At 43.7% G+C, this 18,900-nt stretch overlaps 1 protein-coding gene across 6 annotated transcripts in view; it reads right to left on the reverse strand.

Annotated features, from left to right (window-relative positions):
- Positions 1-247: 247 nt before the first annotated feature.
- LOC115145297 (DENN domain-containing protein 1B-like) overlaps positions 248-18,900 on the reverse strand; it is a 180,323-nt gene continuing 161,670 nt past the window's right edge. For all 6 annotated transcript variants that reach the window (XM_029686763.2, XM_065003186.1, XM_029686761.2 and 3 more), the window contains 3 exons: positions 6,237-6,310; positions 5,447-5,669; positions 248-5,286 (listed from right to left, as the gene is read on the reverse strand). In XM_029686763.2, coding sequence (XP_029542623.1) covers positions 4,363-5,286; positions 5,447-5,669; positions 6,237-6,310 — 1,221 coding nt within the window. In that variant the 3' untranslated portion in view covers positions 248-4,362. The remainder of the gene's footprint in view (positions 5,287-5,446; positions 5,670-6,236; positions 6,311-18,900) is intronic.

An 18,900-nucleotide genomic window follows, 5' to 3' on the forward strand; every position in this document is an offset into this window, starting at 1 on the left:
GGAGGGCATTAGAGAGAAGTCAGCAGATTGACACCTCCAGATCTGATAATCCCTCCTATACTCCCAGCATACATATACGTAGTCTATATGCATGTCTACAGCTTCTAAATGTCTGATTTTGAGGTGAAGAATATACTTTATTCATTAAAGGAGAGTATAATTGCACTGCCCTTTTGTATGTGTTTGATCTTTTTATTTGATTTTAGAGATAAAAAGGACAATGAAAAAAAAAAAGGACAATGTTGCATTAACATGAATAGAATTTATTTTTAAGTTCACAGTGCATACAGTTGTACCATTCCATCGATAGCACATTAGATTGACCTATACGTTATTTAAGACAACAGTTTTTCTCTGCATTGAGAACATGCGATTAAGTGTGCACGCACTAGACTTCAGTAGGTTGCGTACGGCATATTCAAATAACTACAGTACCATGTCGAGGGACCAGTGGGAAAGGTGAACGAATGAACATGAACACTGTGTCAACAGTCTCAGTGTTGTCACTGCAGTGAAAGGAAGGTTAAAGAGACAGGTGACATGCCTCTGTTAGTTCCTGACAACCAGTGGGGTTTTGATCTTTCATATCACACGAGTATTTAGGAAAAAGGGAAATGCAATCGCAGCATTTAGAAAAAGAGAATTAGAAGAGGTTCGCTTTCGTCCTATTTTCTTCTGCGTCAGGCAGTAAAGCTTTGAGACGGTAAAACAGACATTCAGTCATAAAAATAACCAGCTTTTCAGTACACAGATACTCAGCCTCAAAGGATTCCTAGCTGACTATTGCAAGTGTTAGTAAGACATTTGCTCAAGTAAAACATCCCAATCCATCGCAGTTAATACAGTAGTCGTGTAGTAGATGAAATAACTAATAATAAAGTATTTCAAGTTGGCTAAACAAATTGTGGATACTGGACAACACTACCGTACCTGACACTACCTTTTTTTTTGTGTTAAATCTTGAGCTGATTTAACAACCAAATAAGATCAGCAGAACATGGCCAATACACACAGATAGTTTGAACCAGGGGAATGGAATAATAGGATATTCTACTGTACATGCACAACACAAATTGAAAAAAAAAAGGAAGTTAAATTCATAGGTATGCCGTTTCGGTCATCTATCTCAGGAATCAGAAATGCTGTAACATGATACGTGAGTGGCTGGATGGCAAATGGTTTGAGATAACACATTTTATAATTATACAAAATATTTCCCCCACCCCAAAAAAATTATATAACAACATTCAAATCTTGTTTGTTCTACGAATCATTTACAATATATTATTATACCAGTTATATATTCTCCTTGTAAAATATACTTAAAACACAAAAAATACAATCTGTCATCTATAATAAATCTTAAAATATAACTACCTACAACAAAGCATAACAAGATCCTTCTCCATAGTGAGTTCAGTATGAAAGACCATTGAAATATCAGCACAGATGGGAAAAAAAGAACACATAGAGTAAAGCCTCATGACAACATTTTAAAACAGAAATAGAAAGAATTAAACAGAAATGAAGCATTTTCTAGTGGATCTCATAGGTGAAAGAACTGACCAACATGCATTTAAAGCTGGAATCCTTAATGGTGAAAACAACCATGTCCGTTTGCGATATTTCAACAACAAATAAGTTACTGTAAACAGCAAACACAGTTTTTTTCTTCCTCGGACATCATTGCACATAGACGAGCACAATATGTACCGCAATTTGTTTTACAGTGCTGCGCGACGCTCCTCAGTTCAGAAACCACTGGTGCTGTTCCCCCCCCCCAATTCGGATTCCATCTTTAAGGACGTGGCTTATTCTCAGGGCCTCCCTACTGACTGGACCAGTGGTCCTTGGTCTCTTTTGCATATACAGACGATATCAATTGAAATGTTGAGGGGACGACTCTTTAAAGCCACTCGATTTCTCCCTAATGACTTGTGTTGAGCATACTAAGTGGTACTCAGAAAAGGCCGGAGGATCTATGGATTCACAAATATGATTATCAATTACCTGATCTTTATAGTGGTAACCTCAAATTCTATTCTGAATTTGGAAACTTTAAATACGTTTTGTTTGCATAGTACATAGACAGTGCTCCAACTTCAAAGCTGCCCAAATAAATAGCAAAATTGAAACATAGAATAGGCGAACATAAATTGTACACGGGGCCCTTTCAAATCCAAATGAATAGCTGAAGTGAGGTCTTCCCAGAACCACGGAGAACTCGCTTTACGATCTCATCGTCACCACAGCCCGACGCTCAGGACAGGGGGGCAAGAGTTACCGTTAAACCGTCACACCCAACGGCATGCCACACAAATCGCTAGCGTAAACAGGCTAAACTCATCATCAACATAACCACAAACAAGCACTGGAAAATATTTTCTTTTGTCTGTATGTACCATAGTGGTACGATAGTGAGTGGCCACCATCTCTGGACATTACCCAGAAGGGCTTGCATTCTCTCCATGGGAGATTCTTATGAAAATCTCTTTGGCCGTCCGTCCACATTCTCAGAGGAGAGCCGTAATTGCTTTATTACTATTCTACAATCATCTCAAGCCTTCCAGTCAAACACAGTGCGGTAGCATCAGAGTACGGGACAGCGCATTTCGTTCGGTGTGTGCACATAGCAGAGATTTCAAGTGGTGAAGTCACACTCCTCCTAAAGCACTCATGGGTGTTTTACCAATGACATACCCCCATACCAGTGGGCTGTCAGTGTAAGCTCTAGTGATATTATTTCCATCAGGAGTGTGACACTAAAGACTTGGGGGGGGGGGGGGCAGAATCAACAACGTCTGTATCATCAAGACTGTTGCTTTGTGACAAGGCGTTCCAAGTTCCCAGTTAGCCATTGTTATGTAAACGAAGGCTGAAAACTACCCATAGCCCATGGAGACGCGGGTGCCAGCCCGCGTAGATGGAAACAGAAAAGTCTGAGCCTTTTGGGTAAAAGACTGGGGTAAATCCATCCTCAGAGAAAGGAGGAGAGTGTGTGAGGGTAGGAGGATAGACAGAGATTGTGGGAGATGGTGAGGATGGAAGGGTGAATGGAGGAGAGCGAGGCACGAGTGGGAAGGAGTGGCGAGATGGAGACAGGAAGCGAGAGATGGAGAGAGATGTGGAGAGAGAGAGAGACCGACCAAGAGACGGTGCGATAGGTGCCATGGATGGGCTTGTCTACTCATTCATATCCGCGGTATTTACACAAGTCCTTTTCGCCTTTCTTTCCTAACAGACAGGAGTATCCTGAGAAACAAACACTTGAGAAAAATACATCTCTAAATAGATAAGCCTCTGAAATCAAACTAAATAGAGCTTCTCTCTGAGTGCAACATATATTAAACTATCTTAATATATCTAAGCACAGTGAGAAAGCTGGCTGCGTTCCACATAGTAGATCTAAGCAGGTCAACTGCTTCCAACGTAACAGTTACAGTATTAATTTTAAGACTGAGCAGTACCAAATGCAAAGCACACCTCCGTTTTAGGCAGGGATGAGCAACTTTGATAGGGGCGGGGGCCACAAAAAAAACTCATCATGAGGGGCTGGATTTGATTTGATTTGGACACCCCACCAATTTAAAGTTTTTAAATTAATTAACAGCAAATCTGCAGATTTTGCCATAGTGCGTGGAGAAAATGTTGCCGTTTTAAAGCAAGTTTGCTGAAATTCTACACATTTTGCAGGGGTAGAGAGAAGATTTAGCAATTTTGTAACAAATTTCATGCAATTCTATTCATTCTGCCATGGGGCAGAGAGAATAATTAGACATTTTACAGCTAATTTCCTGTAATTACACACATTGTGCCATAGAGGGTGGAGGCAAATGTTAACAGTTTTTAATTTATAATTCGACCATGCTTACTACAAGTTTAGGTAGCTGGCCACTAGACTAACTGACCATTTTTAAAAAAATTAAAAATGTAGCCGACATGGGCTAATTGAGTGACTACTGATGCACAATTACATTTCGAAATTGCACCTTGTGTACTCTATTATTCTAACTCTTAACAGCAAGTTGAAACCCCGACTGAGTTCCTAAAAAAAAGTTGTATATTTTTGGTGAAATTGGTTCCTCAGACCTACAAAAGGCGTCCCGCGGTTGCCCATCCCTGGTTTAAGGCATTGTGTTAGGAGACTGTACAGTGGAAGAGTTACCAAGGTCATGGGGGTTTACTTTGTGTTTTTACAATACTTTCAGATCGAAGGAAAAATGAATTTGTTCTCTGTTTAAACACACTGATCTTTTCGTAAACATTTTTCACTAAGTGGTTAAGGTTAGGATTTGGGGAGGGCAGTCTGATTCTTAAGGGCAACTTCTACCTCAAGTACCCCTTTCCCTGTCCCTGTCCGTCTCAGGACTTGTCGGTGGCTTTGCTGTGGCTGTTGGCGTAGGTATTATTATGTGTGTTGTTGGTGTGGCACTGGACCTGGGACAGCTGTAGGCTGGTCTGGAAGGCTGAGCTGAGATGACACATAGACTCTATTTCCTCTAGAAGGCCTTTCTCCTGGACCTCTGCCCCAGAGACCCTGCCCTGTTCCTTCCCCAACCCTAGTCCTAGGCCCTGGTCCTCTCCCTGCCCCCCCTCCTCTGGCCTCCCTCTCTCCCAGGGGACCTGCACGGAGGGCTGCCCGGCCTTCACACCCTGCCTCTCTTTGTCCTGACTGCCCTGCCTCCGGAGGGCCTGGTCCTGCCTCGCCGTCTCCTTGGACAGCACATTCCCCCGCAGGATGCTGGATGTGGTCTGGGGTTTGGTCTCAGACTCAGGCTGGGGGTCTGTGGAGGCTCTAACACGGGTCAGCGTTGAGGTGTGTGGAGGGGTGTGTGTTGCCGGTGGAGGATTGTGTGTGGATGCACGGGTTGGTGCAGGAGAGCGGCTGGAAGAGGGGTTTTCGTCTCCCAGGTGTGGTGATGGAGGTGTTGGGAGCGAAGGCTCCTCTGGACGGGGCTTAGAGAGACAGATTGGGGGCTTGGCATGAAGGGGCTGGGTCTTGGTCTGAAGGGCCTGGATCTTGGGCAGGAGATTGGGGACCTTGTTGTCCTTGGCTGGGACTGCAGCTGTGGCCGGTGGAGAGCCTGTCAAGGGGTTTTGCTTTGGCTTCTTGAGGCTGCTCTTGCTAGGCTGTCTACGAGGGGAGGGGGGCAGGTGCTTCCCGTGGAGGGCACTGTCATCCTGCCAGCTTCCTCCCTGTTCCCCTCCCCCACCTACTCCCCCCACCCTGCTGCCACTGGTACACATCTGGGGCAGATTACTCTCACTGTGGGGGTTGGACTTGTTCTAGAATACAGACACATAGTGGTTTACACATTTTGATGTTTTCTTTAACCGGTGCCTCAGTCAATATTGTCCATATGCAAAGATATTGTCCATGACGTTCAGACTGTATGTATCTGGGGTTATATGAGTGTGGTTTAGATGTTACAGATGTTTCTCTTACCGGAGACTTATAGTCGATGTCGTCCATAGATCTGAAGAAGTCCAGGCTCTTGGCAGCGCTGAGTTTTCCATGCTCTGTGCTGGTGGTGCTCAGAGAGTCAAGGATCTCCTCTAATAGGTTCATCTGGCCTGTGTGGGAGGAGTCTGTGTCTAGCTCCAACGAATAGGAGTCGTCACTGTCCTCAGTGTAGGACGGCATCTCCCCACTGTCCTCAGACGAGATCCTCAAGGCGAGCAAATTAAATTAGCAAAATAAATTAGCAAAATTTTTTTTAGCAAATCAACAAATACATGAAATACAGAAAAAAAAAAAGAAAAAAAATTCAGTAAATAAATGTATTAATAAGCCAGCAAATAAACTCAGCAAATCAATGATCATTTCACGAATAATGATCTGTCCAAGAGGCTATAATCACAATGCAATAAATCTACCGTGGGGTCCTTACTGTAGGACTAAACCACTGGAGGGCAGCATTGATGTGAGTATGAAGAGGATGAGGGGGAACCTGTCTATACCATAGTAACTTAGTGAAGGACAGGGCAGGGAGATGATTTTTTTCCAAGTGACAGAACAAACAACTTTCATGAAAGAGGAGACTACCATGGAACCAACTTGAATCATTTTATTGTATTGCGATGTTTTGCTCTTGGCTAGGGCTCACTAGTAAAATTGATAGCTGTCTCAATGAGACTCACCTGAAAGGATAGATAAATAAATGTCACAGATCATACATATTCATACAATACTGGGAGATTATTGGTATTATCATATTCATATAACAGACTCTTACTTGCTGGCAGTGTCCAGTTCATCGTCATCGATGGCAAAGTCAGGACATCCCATGGAAGACTTTGCATAATAATGCTAACACACAAACAGAGACAATGAGATCGACAGGTTACTCAAGGCAAATGACCATCACATCTGACCATGACAACAACAACGACAAAAATAACTCTTTATGATGGCTTGTTTGTGTTGGCAACGGGGTGTCATTCACACCCCAGTGCAGTCCAGTGCCTGGTAGCTCAAGTCCAGTGTGTATAATAAGCCACCTGTGTAGCACGTTTAACGGTCTGGGGACTTAAAGGAGAAAGAACCTTTAAGGCACACACGCCTCCCCCTCCTCCCTCTCTCCTCCCCTATAAGAGATCAGCTCAGCCCAGCCCAAGGCCTGCTATTAAAAATACCTTTATCCACCACAGACGTGTAGTCTTTTACTCACTCTACCTCTCTCTCTCTGCCCATCTAATTCACATCTTTGTATATCTCGTGCACACTGTATAATTTTCTCTCTCTCCCTCCCTTGTCCTCTCTAACCATCTCAGTCTCTCTCTTTACCTTCTCACCCCTTTTTCTTTCCTGTACCAACGCAGCCTCTAAAGCAGCCTATAAAACCAGGTTTGCCACATTATAAAAGCCTGTCACTTTCACATCCCCTAGAGGGCAACCATGACTCGTCACAAAAACAAAAACAGAGAGAGAGAGAGAGAGAGAGAGAGAGAGAGAGAGAGAGAGAGAGAGAGAGAGAGAGAGAGAGAGGACAGGTCGGATGTAAATGATTGAGGGAGAGAAAGAGGAAAAGGGGGACCCATAACCCCTGGAGACAGAGGAGAGAGGGGAAACATTAGGGCCTTGCACCAACCCGGTCTTGATTAGCTGACACAGTGCCAGCAAGACGGGCGGAATGTAACGTGTCGCTGGCCGCTGCTCATTTAGGGTACACACACACACACACACACACACACACACACACACACCTTACACAAACGCGCGCATGCATACAGAAAGGGTTAACCGCCGCCTTCTCCATAAAAGCTAAGGGAGGAGAAATGTGTAGAGCGGCCACTTAGTCCTCTTTGCCATTGGGCTAAACAGGAACACATGTAGTGCGGCGCTGATTGCCCGGCTCAGGCTGCTCTCTGTCTCTGGTAGCTAGGAGCTATAATAATAAAGACCATTATAGAGCGGCTCAGGCCTACCATCTCCTAAAAAAAAAACTTTAATGGATTCCTGTGTCAGGGCCGTAAATCAGCACTGTGATACCATGTACACACAAGCGCACGGGCGTTCATACACACACATATCAAATCATTCACGCAGAGGCTGGCTTGACAGTTAGGGAGACTGGAGATGCACCTGCAAGAGGGTGGGTGCTGGGACACGCACACACACACACACACACACACACACACACACACACACACACACACACACACACACACACACAGAGGTCATGGTCCTTGCTGCTATTTAGCCTGTTCATTTTTGCACTTAGGCATGTTTAGGGAAGTGGGGCCTCTCGGTGAGTCTAGGTGTTTATTAAAACAAGGTGAACCCTCAAACACAACAAACCATACCCAGGCCATAGAGCTCAGCCCACATCATAACCACACCCGGCTCAGCCTGCCCTTTCCTATGGTCATAATTATATCCATGCTAGACAACCTACACCTACACACTGTTGGAAGGGCAAAACATACAGAAAACAAAAAGACATCCATGCAAACTTTCCATTTATGAAACACACATACTGAATGAACATGGAAGTCATCCAGAGTTGTGGTTATTACAGTGGCAGTAGCATGTTATTTGATGAAACCGTAAAGACAAGACAACCGTGCTAGAGGAAGTCTGGGTGAAACAACTTCCGCCTTCACTTCTCACGACAGACTAATATAAAACTGAGAGGTGAAAATGGAAAAGTGATTCTCTCCTGTCTCTCCCTCTCTTTCTCGCTTCTCCCCCCCTCTCTCATTCCCTCAGCCTCCATCTCTGCCTCTCATTCTCTCTGTCTTCACCTCTCTCACATGACAGATGACTGTTGTTTTTCTCTCGCAGTGAGTCTGCTGCAGTGAAAGAGAAGGGGAGAAAGAAGGAGAGAACGAGGGAGAGAACGAGGGAGAGAACGAGGGAGAGAGCGAGGGAGAGAACGAGGGAGAGAACGAGGGAGAGAACGAGGGAGAGAACGAGGGAGAGTGCCACACCAGGAAAAGAGGCAGCAAATGAAGTATAATAATGAAAATGGAAAAAGGCCATTTTCACGGAATCTGGCTAAAACCATCAGTTTGGAGGACAGAAGGTGGGAAAAAAAAGGCTCTAATTAGTTTAAAAGCACACTAAAATCACTAAGCACACGGTTAATGTGGTTCAATAGGTACTCTGCACAGTAACCTCTGCTGGCATAACAATAGACGGTCTTACTGTCTGTGAACATTTTTTAGAATACTTTTGTTTGGATCACTAATGTGATATACACAATGGCGAGTCATTTCGTTACAGTCGCCGCATGTTTAGTCATTGTCAATACCGCTGCAGTTGCACATTTTGTGGCAACAAATCATTATTTGCAGTAAACATTTTTTTTTTTTTTTTAAAGAAGAATCATTTATTGAGGCACTTCTGGTGAAATAAAAACCTGTATATTCCAGCCAGTCGTGCTGTAAGTGAGGAGAGTTTCAATATGGCCAAGTCATCCTCTAACCTATTGTATAGTGTCAAGCTTTCGCTTTCCAAACGGAATGAGCCAAGATATGAAATCTATTTAACGGAGAGCTCATGGCAGTGGCTCTATTAATCCTTCATATGCCATACAATAACTCTATATTTCACTCCCCCTTCTTACGAGGGGAAAATAATAATCACTGTCCATTTCAGTAGAAATATTTGAAGAAAAACCTTTTTTCTCTCTCTTTCAGTCTCTCGTCTGCATGACCGGTTATGTTAAGCGAGCATGCCAACGACAGAGCGCTAGAGACTTTAAGTACCAGCTTTACATTCTACATTTCATATGGTGTTTCTGAGTGGCCACTGATCTCACCGCTTGGCAGGGTATGCGAGATATGCCAAACAAACCACACGGAGAGAGAGAGGGAGGGGGAAAATGAAATGAGAGAGTGAAAGAGGAGGGATAGAGAGAGAGAAGGCGGTAAGAGAGGGGGGAGTGAAAGAGGGAGCCAGAACCATGGCCAAGTCTGTCTTTCTGTTAGACATAAAACTACAGACAGTGTTTGAGGCAGGATACACTGCCTGCCTGTCTGTCCAACTGGCTGCCTCTGAAAGCACACGCTTTTAACAAACGGGCTAAATTAAAAGTATTCTGACCATTTTGCAAAAATAAATAAATAAATAAGCAATCCTATAAAATCAACCAGCGTGTCTGTTGACGTATGCAGTAATTTAAAGCTACCATGAGGTGGCAGCTTAGCTTCAGACAAGAATCTCAGGCCAGACTACAAATAACCACCTAAACACACACAGCCTACACACACCCACCCACACACAACCTGACAGGCTCCAATCTCCACATCATCACCATGCAGATGTGTGCAGTTTTTCCCCATTAGAACAGAAGCACAAAAACAAACCATCCACACTAGCCCCCCCCCCCCCCCCCCCAAACACTCTCTCGCTCTCCCTCCCTCTCCCCACCCCCATGCTAGCATTTATTCAGTCTATGGTAGAGTAGTGTCAGCGTCACACTGCTGAGCCCTGCCACAAGCCTGCTGTCACTATGCATACCACCGTCTCGCTCTCACACAGCTAACGTACTGTTGCATCCGCTAAAACACACACACAAACACACACGAGGTGAGCAATCACTCCCGAACATAGAGACGCAAGACAATGGGTTTGTGTTTGTTAGTATTTCACACTAAGAGAACCTTCATGGTGTGCAAATCAAGGAATACCTCCCCACATACTTTTAACGGACATGCTCTTTTAGTGACACTTGAATGAACTGGCCAAAAAAACTAAACCGTTTAAAAAAGCTTATTTCATAATTACACTGATCTAATATAAAATATCTAATATTAGAATAAACTCCAAAGATGAACCAGATCAGCAATTCATTTCATTTCAAGGACAGAAACAGAGATTGCTGTTAATGCTACATGGTGATAAAAGGTATGTCCATATCACTCAGAGAGCTGAGTGTGTGTCTGTGAGTACGTGAGTGAGGTGTGTGTGTGTGAGGTTTGTGTTTGTGTGTGAGGTGTGTGTGTGCAGGGCAAAGTGTGTATGAATTATACACTAGATAAGTGGTTTGTAATATCTCTTTAATATGCAGAGATGGAGAGGAGCAGAGAGGTAGCCCTGGCCTACATTGGGCCTGGTACAGTAGAGATAAAATCAAGTCAAATGATATGTCACATGCGCCGAATACAACAGGTGTAGGCCTTACCGTGAAATTCTTACTTTACAAACCCCTTAACAAATAATGAAGTTTTAAGAAAAGAGAGTTAAGAAAGTATTTACTAAATAAACAAATGTAAAAAAAAAATGAGGCTTATATACAGGGGGTGCCGGTACTGAGTCAATGTGCAGGGGTACAAGTTAGTCGAGGTAATTTTTACATGTAGGAAGGGGTAAAGTGACTATGCATAGATAATAAACAGCGAGTAGCAGCAGTGTAAAAGTAGCAGAGAAACAGTCTATGACTTCGTTGACTGGAGTGTTTGCCATTTTTTTGGGCCTTCCTCTGACACCGCCTACTATATAGGTCCTGGATGCCAGGAAGCTTGGCCCCAGTGATGTACTGGGCTGTACGCACTACCCTCTGTAGGGCCTTATGGTCGGATGCCGAGCAGTTGCGATACCAGGCGGTGATGCAAAGGGTCAGGATGCTATCGATGCTGTAGCTGTAGAATTTTTTGTCAAATCTTTTCAGTTTCCTGAGGGGGAAAAGGCATTGTCGTGCCCTCTTCACAACTTTCTTGGTGGGTTTGGACTATGACAGTTTGTTGGTGAAACTCTCGACCTGCTCCACTACAGCACTGTCTATGTGAATGGGGGCGTGTTCGGGCACTTCTTATCCTGTAGTCCACGATCATCTCTTTTGTCTTGTCGCGTTGAGGGAGAGGTTGTTGTCCTCGAATACTTCGAGACAACCTTAATATTAGACAGCGCGCAGCAGCTGTAATTGACAAATAGAGACACACCGCCACCCCTCGTCTTACCGGACGTAGCTGTTCTGTCCTGCCAGGGCAAGGAAAACCCAGCCAACTGTATATTATCCGTGTTGTCGTTCAGCCACGACTCCGTAAAACACAAGATATTACCGTTTTTAATGTCGCATTGGAAGGATAGTCTCGAACAGAGCTCATCCAGTTTATTCTCCAGTGATTGCACGTTGGCTAATAGAACAGATGGTAGAGGTGGGTTACACACTCGCTGACGAATTCTCCCTGAATTTCCTTCTTTTCTTCATGTGAATGACGGGGATTTGGGCATTGTCTGGGAGCAACATTATATAACTCACGTCCAACTCATTAAAGAAAGTGAGTCATAAGAGATGGTAGCAACAAGATATGTACAAAATAAGTTACAAACAATGCAAAAAAAAAACACAAAATAGCACAATTGGTTAGGAGCCGGTAAAACCACAGCTTTCCCCTCCGGCGCCATTCTTAAATCAGTTGCTCATTCTTAAATAGCAGTGCTCAGGGACACTTGATGTAAAGCGTGCATAAATGCTTTGGGGATTTAAAATTGCAAGCTTTTTGGCAGAAGTGCATTAATGTTTCAGCAGTGCTACCAGGTACATCTTTATCTTTATTACCAGGAACAGATAGAGTTTGGGGTTGAGGCAAAGGTACTGTATATTGTTAGAATGGGGTATATGAGTTGAGTACAGGGCTCGGGCATGGGGCTGGGTCATATGCAGGTCGCAGGAACGGAGAGGTAGTCTTGGCCAATGGGGCTCCATTGAGGTGTACAGGGTATGAGGATTTGGGTACAGGACTTGGTCTGGGTACAAGTCAGATTGAGAAATGTATCTTAAACTGGAAGCGGTCCCTAACACACACACACACAAGTGCTCTGGGACATGCCATCCAGTGTGTCTCTGCACCAGGAGTCCCTGGGGTCCCGTTACTGTGGCCATGAACAGAGCTCAGTGGCGTGCGTGCATGTGTGTTGCAGAGACCTCGGTAAAGAATCTCTAATTGGTAGTGGTTGAGCCGTCACATTTTTTTTGTGTGTTCATCAGCCTCATCAAGCACACAGGATATAAAACAGTTCATTACAGGACAGAAACCCGTGGCCGTGGCGACCGTCTTGGCCTCACAATCTCAGTGTTTCCCCTTGGTTTGTGTCTGTAGTTGTGGTCCTAAAATTCTAAAAATCTAACTGCAATAGAGCATGCATGGGAAACATGATAATGATGGATGTGGATTTGCAGACCAGCTAGTCTTGCAGGACCACCACACACACACACACACACACACACACACACACACACACACACACACACACACACACACACACACACACACGACAACAAGTTACAGAATTTTTACAACTGAATTCAGGTGTTATTGCTGTAAAAGGACAGTGTGATGCTGAACACTGGTTACTTGAGACTATTACCTCGCTTGTGATTTGAACTCACAACCTCTTGGTTGCTAATGACCTGAATTTCCTGCTACGCCACCAGGTCTGTGGACATGAGAGAGATTGGCCACAGATTTAATGCAAGAAAACATTCCTGCACTTTGCTAAAAGTTGCCCACGTCGATAATTGTCAGATTATCTGACAACACCAATGGAAAGCAGTGCTAAGGGACACTGGATGTAAGGTGTGCAAAAATGGCAGTGCTAAGGGACACTGGATGTAAGGTGTGCAAAAATGGCAGTGCTAAGGGACACTGGATGTAAGGTGTGCAAAAATGGCAGTGCTAAGGGACACTGGATGTAAGGTGTGCAAAAATGGCAGTGCTAAGGGACACTGGATGTAAGGTGTGCAAAAATGGCTTTGGGGATTTAAACTTGCAAGCTTTTGGGCTGAAGTGCATTAATGTCTCAGCAGTGCCACCAGATACATCTTTACTACCAAAAACATATATCCTCACTCTCAAAATTAGGGTATGGTTAGGATACAGTGCTGTTCGCTGAGGTACAAAGAGGTCAAAGGTAAACATAAGGTACCTTCAGAGGTACACATAGGAACTCACATGGTGCTGGTTGGTTCCTTTTAGGGTACATAATCTAGTATAATGGTAAAAAAAAAAAAATCACAGAGATTTGAAATGTAGGTGGGGGCAATGTACCAGTGGGGCTCATTAGCATATTTGGGGGGGGTGAACTAATATATGTGTATTTGTGCCAAACCTCAGTGGAAGTGTTGTACTAGTTTAAGTGGTTGATGGGTATGTTGCCAAATATTGAGCAAATGTTCCTTTATTATTTTCCTCTAACCCTACCACCCCTCCCATAATTCGAGTAAACTAACAAACAACACTTAGGCTTCTACTTCCAGATTATACATACTGTATATATTTTACGGACACAGTGTATTTTACTATAGTTATCCTTGGTTTGTTTTTAGTCCCACCCTTCACTCAGCTCCACTCAACCTCCCATCTATCTCTGAACACCATCCAGTTTTGATTTCTATTGGCCATATATTTTACAACTGTGCTGTGAAAAACACTTTACTTAACACCCAGTGTCATAACACGATCATAACCATGTCATAATGTGTCATAACAGCTGACATAACTAGTCATAACATGGTCATAATATTGTCTTGACCCATATATTTACACCTGTTGTAACATAGGTATATTGCGTTATTTTATGGCTGGTTACATAAGAGTGTCAAAACATTTCATCAAAGTAGTTTTTTTGCTGCCGAGAAGTTTCCTTTAATTTGAACGTTTGTTTCTTGGGCTCCTGAGTGGTGCAGCGGTCTAAGGCACTGCATCTCAGTGCGAGAGGCGTCACTACAGACCCTGGTTCGATTCCAGGCTGTATCACATCCGGCCGTGATGGGGAGTTCCATAGGGTGGTGGACAAGTGGCTTAGGCCGTCATTTATGACATTGTAAATGAAGCATAACTATCCTGTGTCAATTTACGTGGACTATGAAAATACACTTTGAATCTGTCAAGAAGCATTATGACCATCATAATCACATAAGCCTAGGCCTATCACATAGGCCTATCACATACATGGCCTCAGTCGAAAAGAGGGTGTCTTGTCCTGCTCCATAAATCTGCTTCTGTATTCAACCCAGTCATCAGCAACAGGTCATTGGTGTAAGTAAATGTCTGCCATCAATGGGTGCACAATTACAATGATAATTTAATATGGCCAATTTCCAAAAACATTATATAACAAACATACCGTTGACACATAGGCTATTGTTTAACGGATTTTACACTCTTATGTAGGTGTCATAAACAGCCATAAAATAATTAATATGACCATATTATAACAGGTTATGTCAGCTCTTATGACATAACATGTTATGACACTGGGTGTCAATTAAAGTGTTACCTAAAATAATACTCGATTTATTAGTGTTGCACCATTATTTTTACATAATATAACCGTATACAATTTCAGTATCACATCTTAGAGTGATGAACTGTGCCATCTATCCCTGTGGCCTCCGCAATGGTTTAGTCCACTGAGACAGGCGCGAATCAGCCCGGTGTCTTGTGCACCATGAATTGAAAACAATATATTTGTGACTGCTCGATTAAGGACATTTCGGGTTGAACAACAGCCTATCGACCAAACAATCGCCTAAATGGGGTCAGCTTTAAAATGCGTACACACATTTCAGTTGTGTATATTACTTAGGTTTTTATTTGATGACCTTGTTATTTTTCATTCCTTAAAGTCATCCTCTCATCTCTGCTCGGGCAGATCCGCCCTGCCACATCACTTTATCGCTGTGCTCCCCATACTGTACTGTCTTTAGTCATACTATTTAGCTGACGTAGCATACTATAGCATACTATTTAGACTGACGAAATCATTTGACTAGGTCTTTTACTCGTACTTTAACAAACTGTTTATCCCTCTCTATCGTCTTGTGTCGTGTACATTCCTCTCATGCGGTCTATGCAGTCTGTGTGTATCTAACCAACTGTAGCAGGCATAAGTGTATCCATCTCTGTCCGAGCCGGAAAGAACAGGACTAATGGATTATGGTCGTTTTATGTAATTACAGCATTTCTGCGCCGAACTCAGTTGAATATTTGCTTAATAAATGCCACACATGTCTCAAGTTTTGAAGGAGAGTGCAATTGGCATGCTGACTGCAGGAATGTCCACCAGAGCTGTTGCCAGAGAATTTAGTGTTAATTTCTCTACCATAAGCCGCCTCCAACGTTGTTTTAGAGAATATGGCAGTACATCCAACCTCACAACCGCAGCCTCACAACCGCAGACCACGTATATGGCGTCATGTGGGCTAGGGGTTTGCTGATGTCAACGTTGTGAACAGAGTGCCCCATGGTGGCGGTGGGCTTATGGTATGGGCAGGCATAAGCTACAGAAAACGAACACAATTGCATTTTATCGATGGCAATTTGAATGCACACAGATACCGTGGCGAGATCCTGAGGCTAATTGTCGTGCCATTCATCCGCCTCCATCACCTCATGTTTCAGCATGATTATTGCACGGCCCCATGTTGCAAGGATCTGTACACAATTCCTGGAAGCGGAAAATGTCCCAGTTTTTCCATGGCCTGCATACTCACCAGAAATGTCACTCATTGAGCATATTTGGGTTGCTCTGGATTGACATGTGCGACAGTGTTTTCCAGTTCTCGCCAATATTCAGAAACTTTGCACAGCCATTGAAAAGTGTGGGACAACATTCCACAGGCCCCAATCAACAGCCAGATCAACTCTATGCGAAGGAGATGAGGCAAATGGTGGTCACACCAGATACTGACTGGTTCTCTCACCCATGCCCCTACCTTTTTTTAAGGTACAGTATCTATAGCCAACAAATGCATATCTGTATTCCCAGCCATGTGAAATCCATAAATAAAGGCCTAATATTTTTTATTTAAATTGACTGATTTCCTCATTTGAACTGTGACTCAGTAAAATATTTTAAATTGTTGCATGTTGTGTTTATATTTTTATTCAGTATGTAAAAACACTGTATTCTTACTGCAACTCAGTAGGTAACTTACTGTCAAATTACAGTCATTTTGAACATAAGCACATTTAAAGTATCCTATAAGTAGAACTGCAGAACATGTCATTGGTTCTACCTGGAACCAGAGGGTTCTTCATGAGAGGGCCCTAAATGGAACTCCAAAAAGTTGTATCTTGCAGGGACGAATCAAAAGGGTTATACGTGGCTCCCAAAAGGGTTCCCCCATAGTAACAAATGACAGGGTTCTACGTGGAACCCAAAAGAGTTCCCCCTACAGCAGCATTTCCCAAACTCGGTCCAGGAGACCTAAAGGGGTGCACGTTTTGGCTTTTGCCCTAGCAATACACAGCTGATTCAAATAACCAAACCTTGATGATGAGTTCATTATTTGAATCAGCTGGTTAGTGCTAGGTCAAAAAAACAAAACATGCACCCCTTGTGGTCCCCAGGACAGAGTTTGGGAAGCGTTGCCCTACCGGGACAAATGACAGAATGTAGATCCAGTGGCATAGCAGGAAATTCAGATCGCTGGCAACCGTGAGTTGAGATAAAACGCCAATTGAGGTTGACTCCTAAGTAATCCGAATTTTGCTGGTCTGCAAAACCACACCCACCATTATCATATTTCCCAGCATGCTCTATCGCATTGAGATGTTTTTAATTGTTTGTTTCAATACCTGTGTTTGTGCACATTTATTTGATATTTTGCTGCACAGAGACAAATAGCATACATTTTTCTAAACCAATCCAATCTGTTAGTTTGACTTATTGCACCCGTTATTTAAATGGTTGTTCAAGTTTAGGTACACAACATTGCCAAGAGTATGTGGACACCTGCTGTGGACAGCCAGATGGCGAAGCGCCTTCCAGAGAAGGCGTTACCACTGCTTGAGTCCAATGGCGGCGAGCTTTACACTACTCCAGCCGACACTTGGCATTGCGCATGGTGATCTTAAGCTTTTGTGCGGCTGCTCGTCCATGGAAGCCCATTTCGTGAAGCTTCCGACGAACAGTTCTTGTGCTGACGTTGCTTCTGGAGGCAGTTTGGAACTCAGTCGTGGAGTGTTGCAACAGAGGACGGGCGATTTTTAGGCACTTTGGCACTTGGCGGTCTCATTCTGTGAGCTTGTGTGGCTTACCACTTTGTGGATGAGCCGTTGTTGCTCCTAGACTTTTCCACTTCACATTGACCGGGGCAGCTCTAGTAGGGCAGACATTTTACAAACTAACTTGTTGGAACGGTGGCGTCCTATGATGGTGCCAAGTTGAAAGTCACTGAGCTCTTTCTTCAGTAAGGCCATTCTACTGCCAATGTTAGGCTATGGAGATTGCATGGCGGTGTGCTCCATTTTATCCACCTGCCAGCAATGGGTGTGACTGAAATAGCAGAATCCACAAATTTGAAGGGGTGTCCACATACTTCCGTATATAGTGTAGTTTAGGTAGTCTCATTTTTTAATCTGTCTATCCCTTCCAGTCATTCTGAATGCAGATTGGGGGAATCCACTCTGGCTGGATTCCAATTGGAATTAAATATCACTTTGCAAGCCAGCATAATGTGACTTGATGTTGGTTTTGCTTTAGCTTATGCTAAAGCAAACCAACAGTGTCCAAAACACAGTGAAGACTAGCCACCGGTAAAAACACAGCCGAGGGCAGTTTACCAGAGAAAACACAACGAAGGCTATCACCAGAGAAAACACAACGAAGGCTATCACCAGAGAAAACACAACGAAGGCTATCACCAGAGAAAACACATCGAAGGCTGGTCTACCAGCATAACCATGCTGATCAGACTAGCTTGACCAGCAAGACCATGCTGGTGGGCCAGCAGAACGAGTTAGATCACACTGGTCAGACCAGCTTGAGTGACTAGACGATGCTGGTCAGACCAGCTTGATCAGCATAGACCTGCATGAACCAGCACAGACAATACTGGTCTATGCAGTTTTTCAGCAGGGATGTATGTGACATCGATGTGACATCGAGCTGACAACCTCGCAATCACCATGCAAACTAAATCTAACAGGAGTATTGTTTGTGTGAGTGCATCAGAGAGAGAGAGAGAGAGAGAGAGAGGGGGGGGGGGACAAGAGAGAGAAACAAAGAGGAGGGAACAAGAGAGAGAAACAGAGAGGTATGGGGGGGTGCATGGAGAGTGCATGTGCCAGCTTGCACATACTAGGAAGACATGCCGTGTTTTTAATGATGCCACAAGCAGATTCTCCTTAAGAAGTGGTGAAAAGCAGAGGAGCTGTGTTGTTGTGTTGACTGTCCATACAGACAGAGCAAACTAACAAACTTACATAAACATTGTAGAGTGTACAGTGCATTTTACTATTGCTGATGTGACACACTAGAAAATCTGCTCATCATTACTTATCATCTGGCACATTGACAAACTACTACAAAGTAACGAATAGGAGGAAGGATGGAGAGACTAGACCAAAGGAAGAGGTAGATGAGGAAGAGAGATTAGATGTGGAGATAGATGAGAAGAGAGATGGGAAGAGAGGGATGGGAACGGAGACGTAGGAATAGTTTGT

The sequence above is a fragment of the Oncorhynchus nerka genome, linkage group LG17 (assembly GCF_034236695.1).
Source record: "Oncorhynchus nerka isolate Pitt River linkage group LG17, Oner_Uvic_2.0, whole genome shotgun sequence".
NCBI classification, from domain to species: Eukaryota; Metazoa; Chordata; class Actinopteri; order Salmoniformes; family Salmonidae; genus Oncorhynchus; species Oncorhynchus nerka.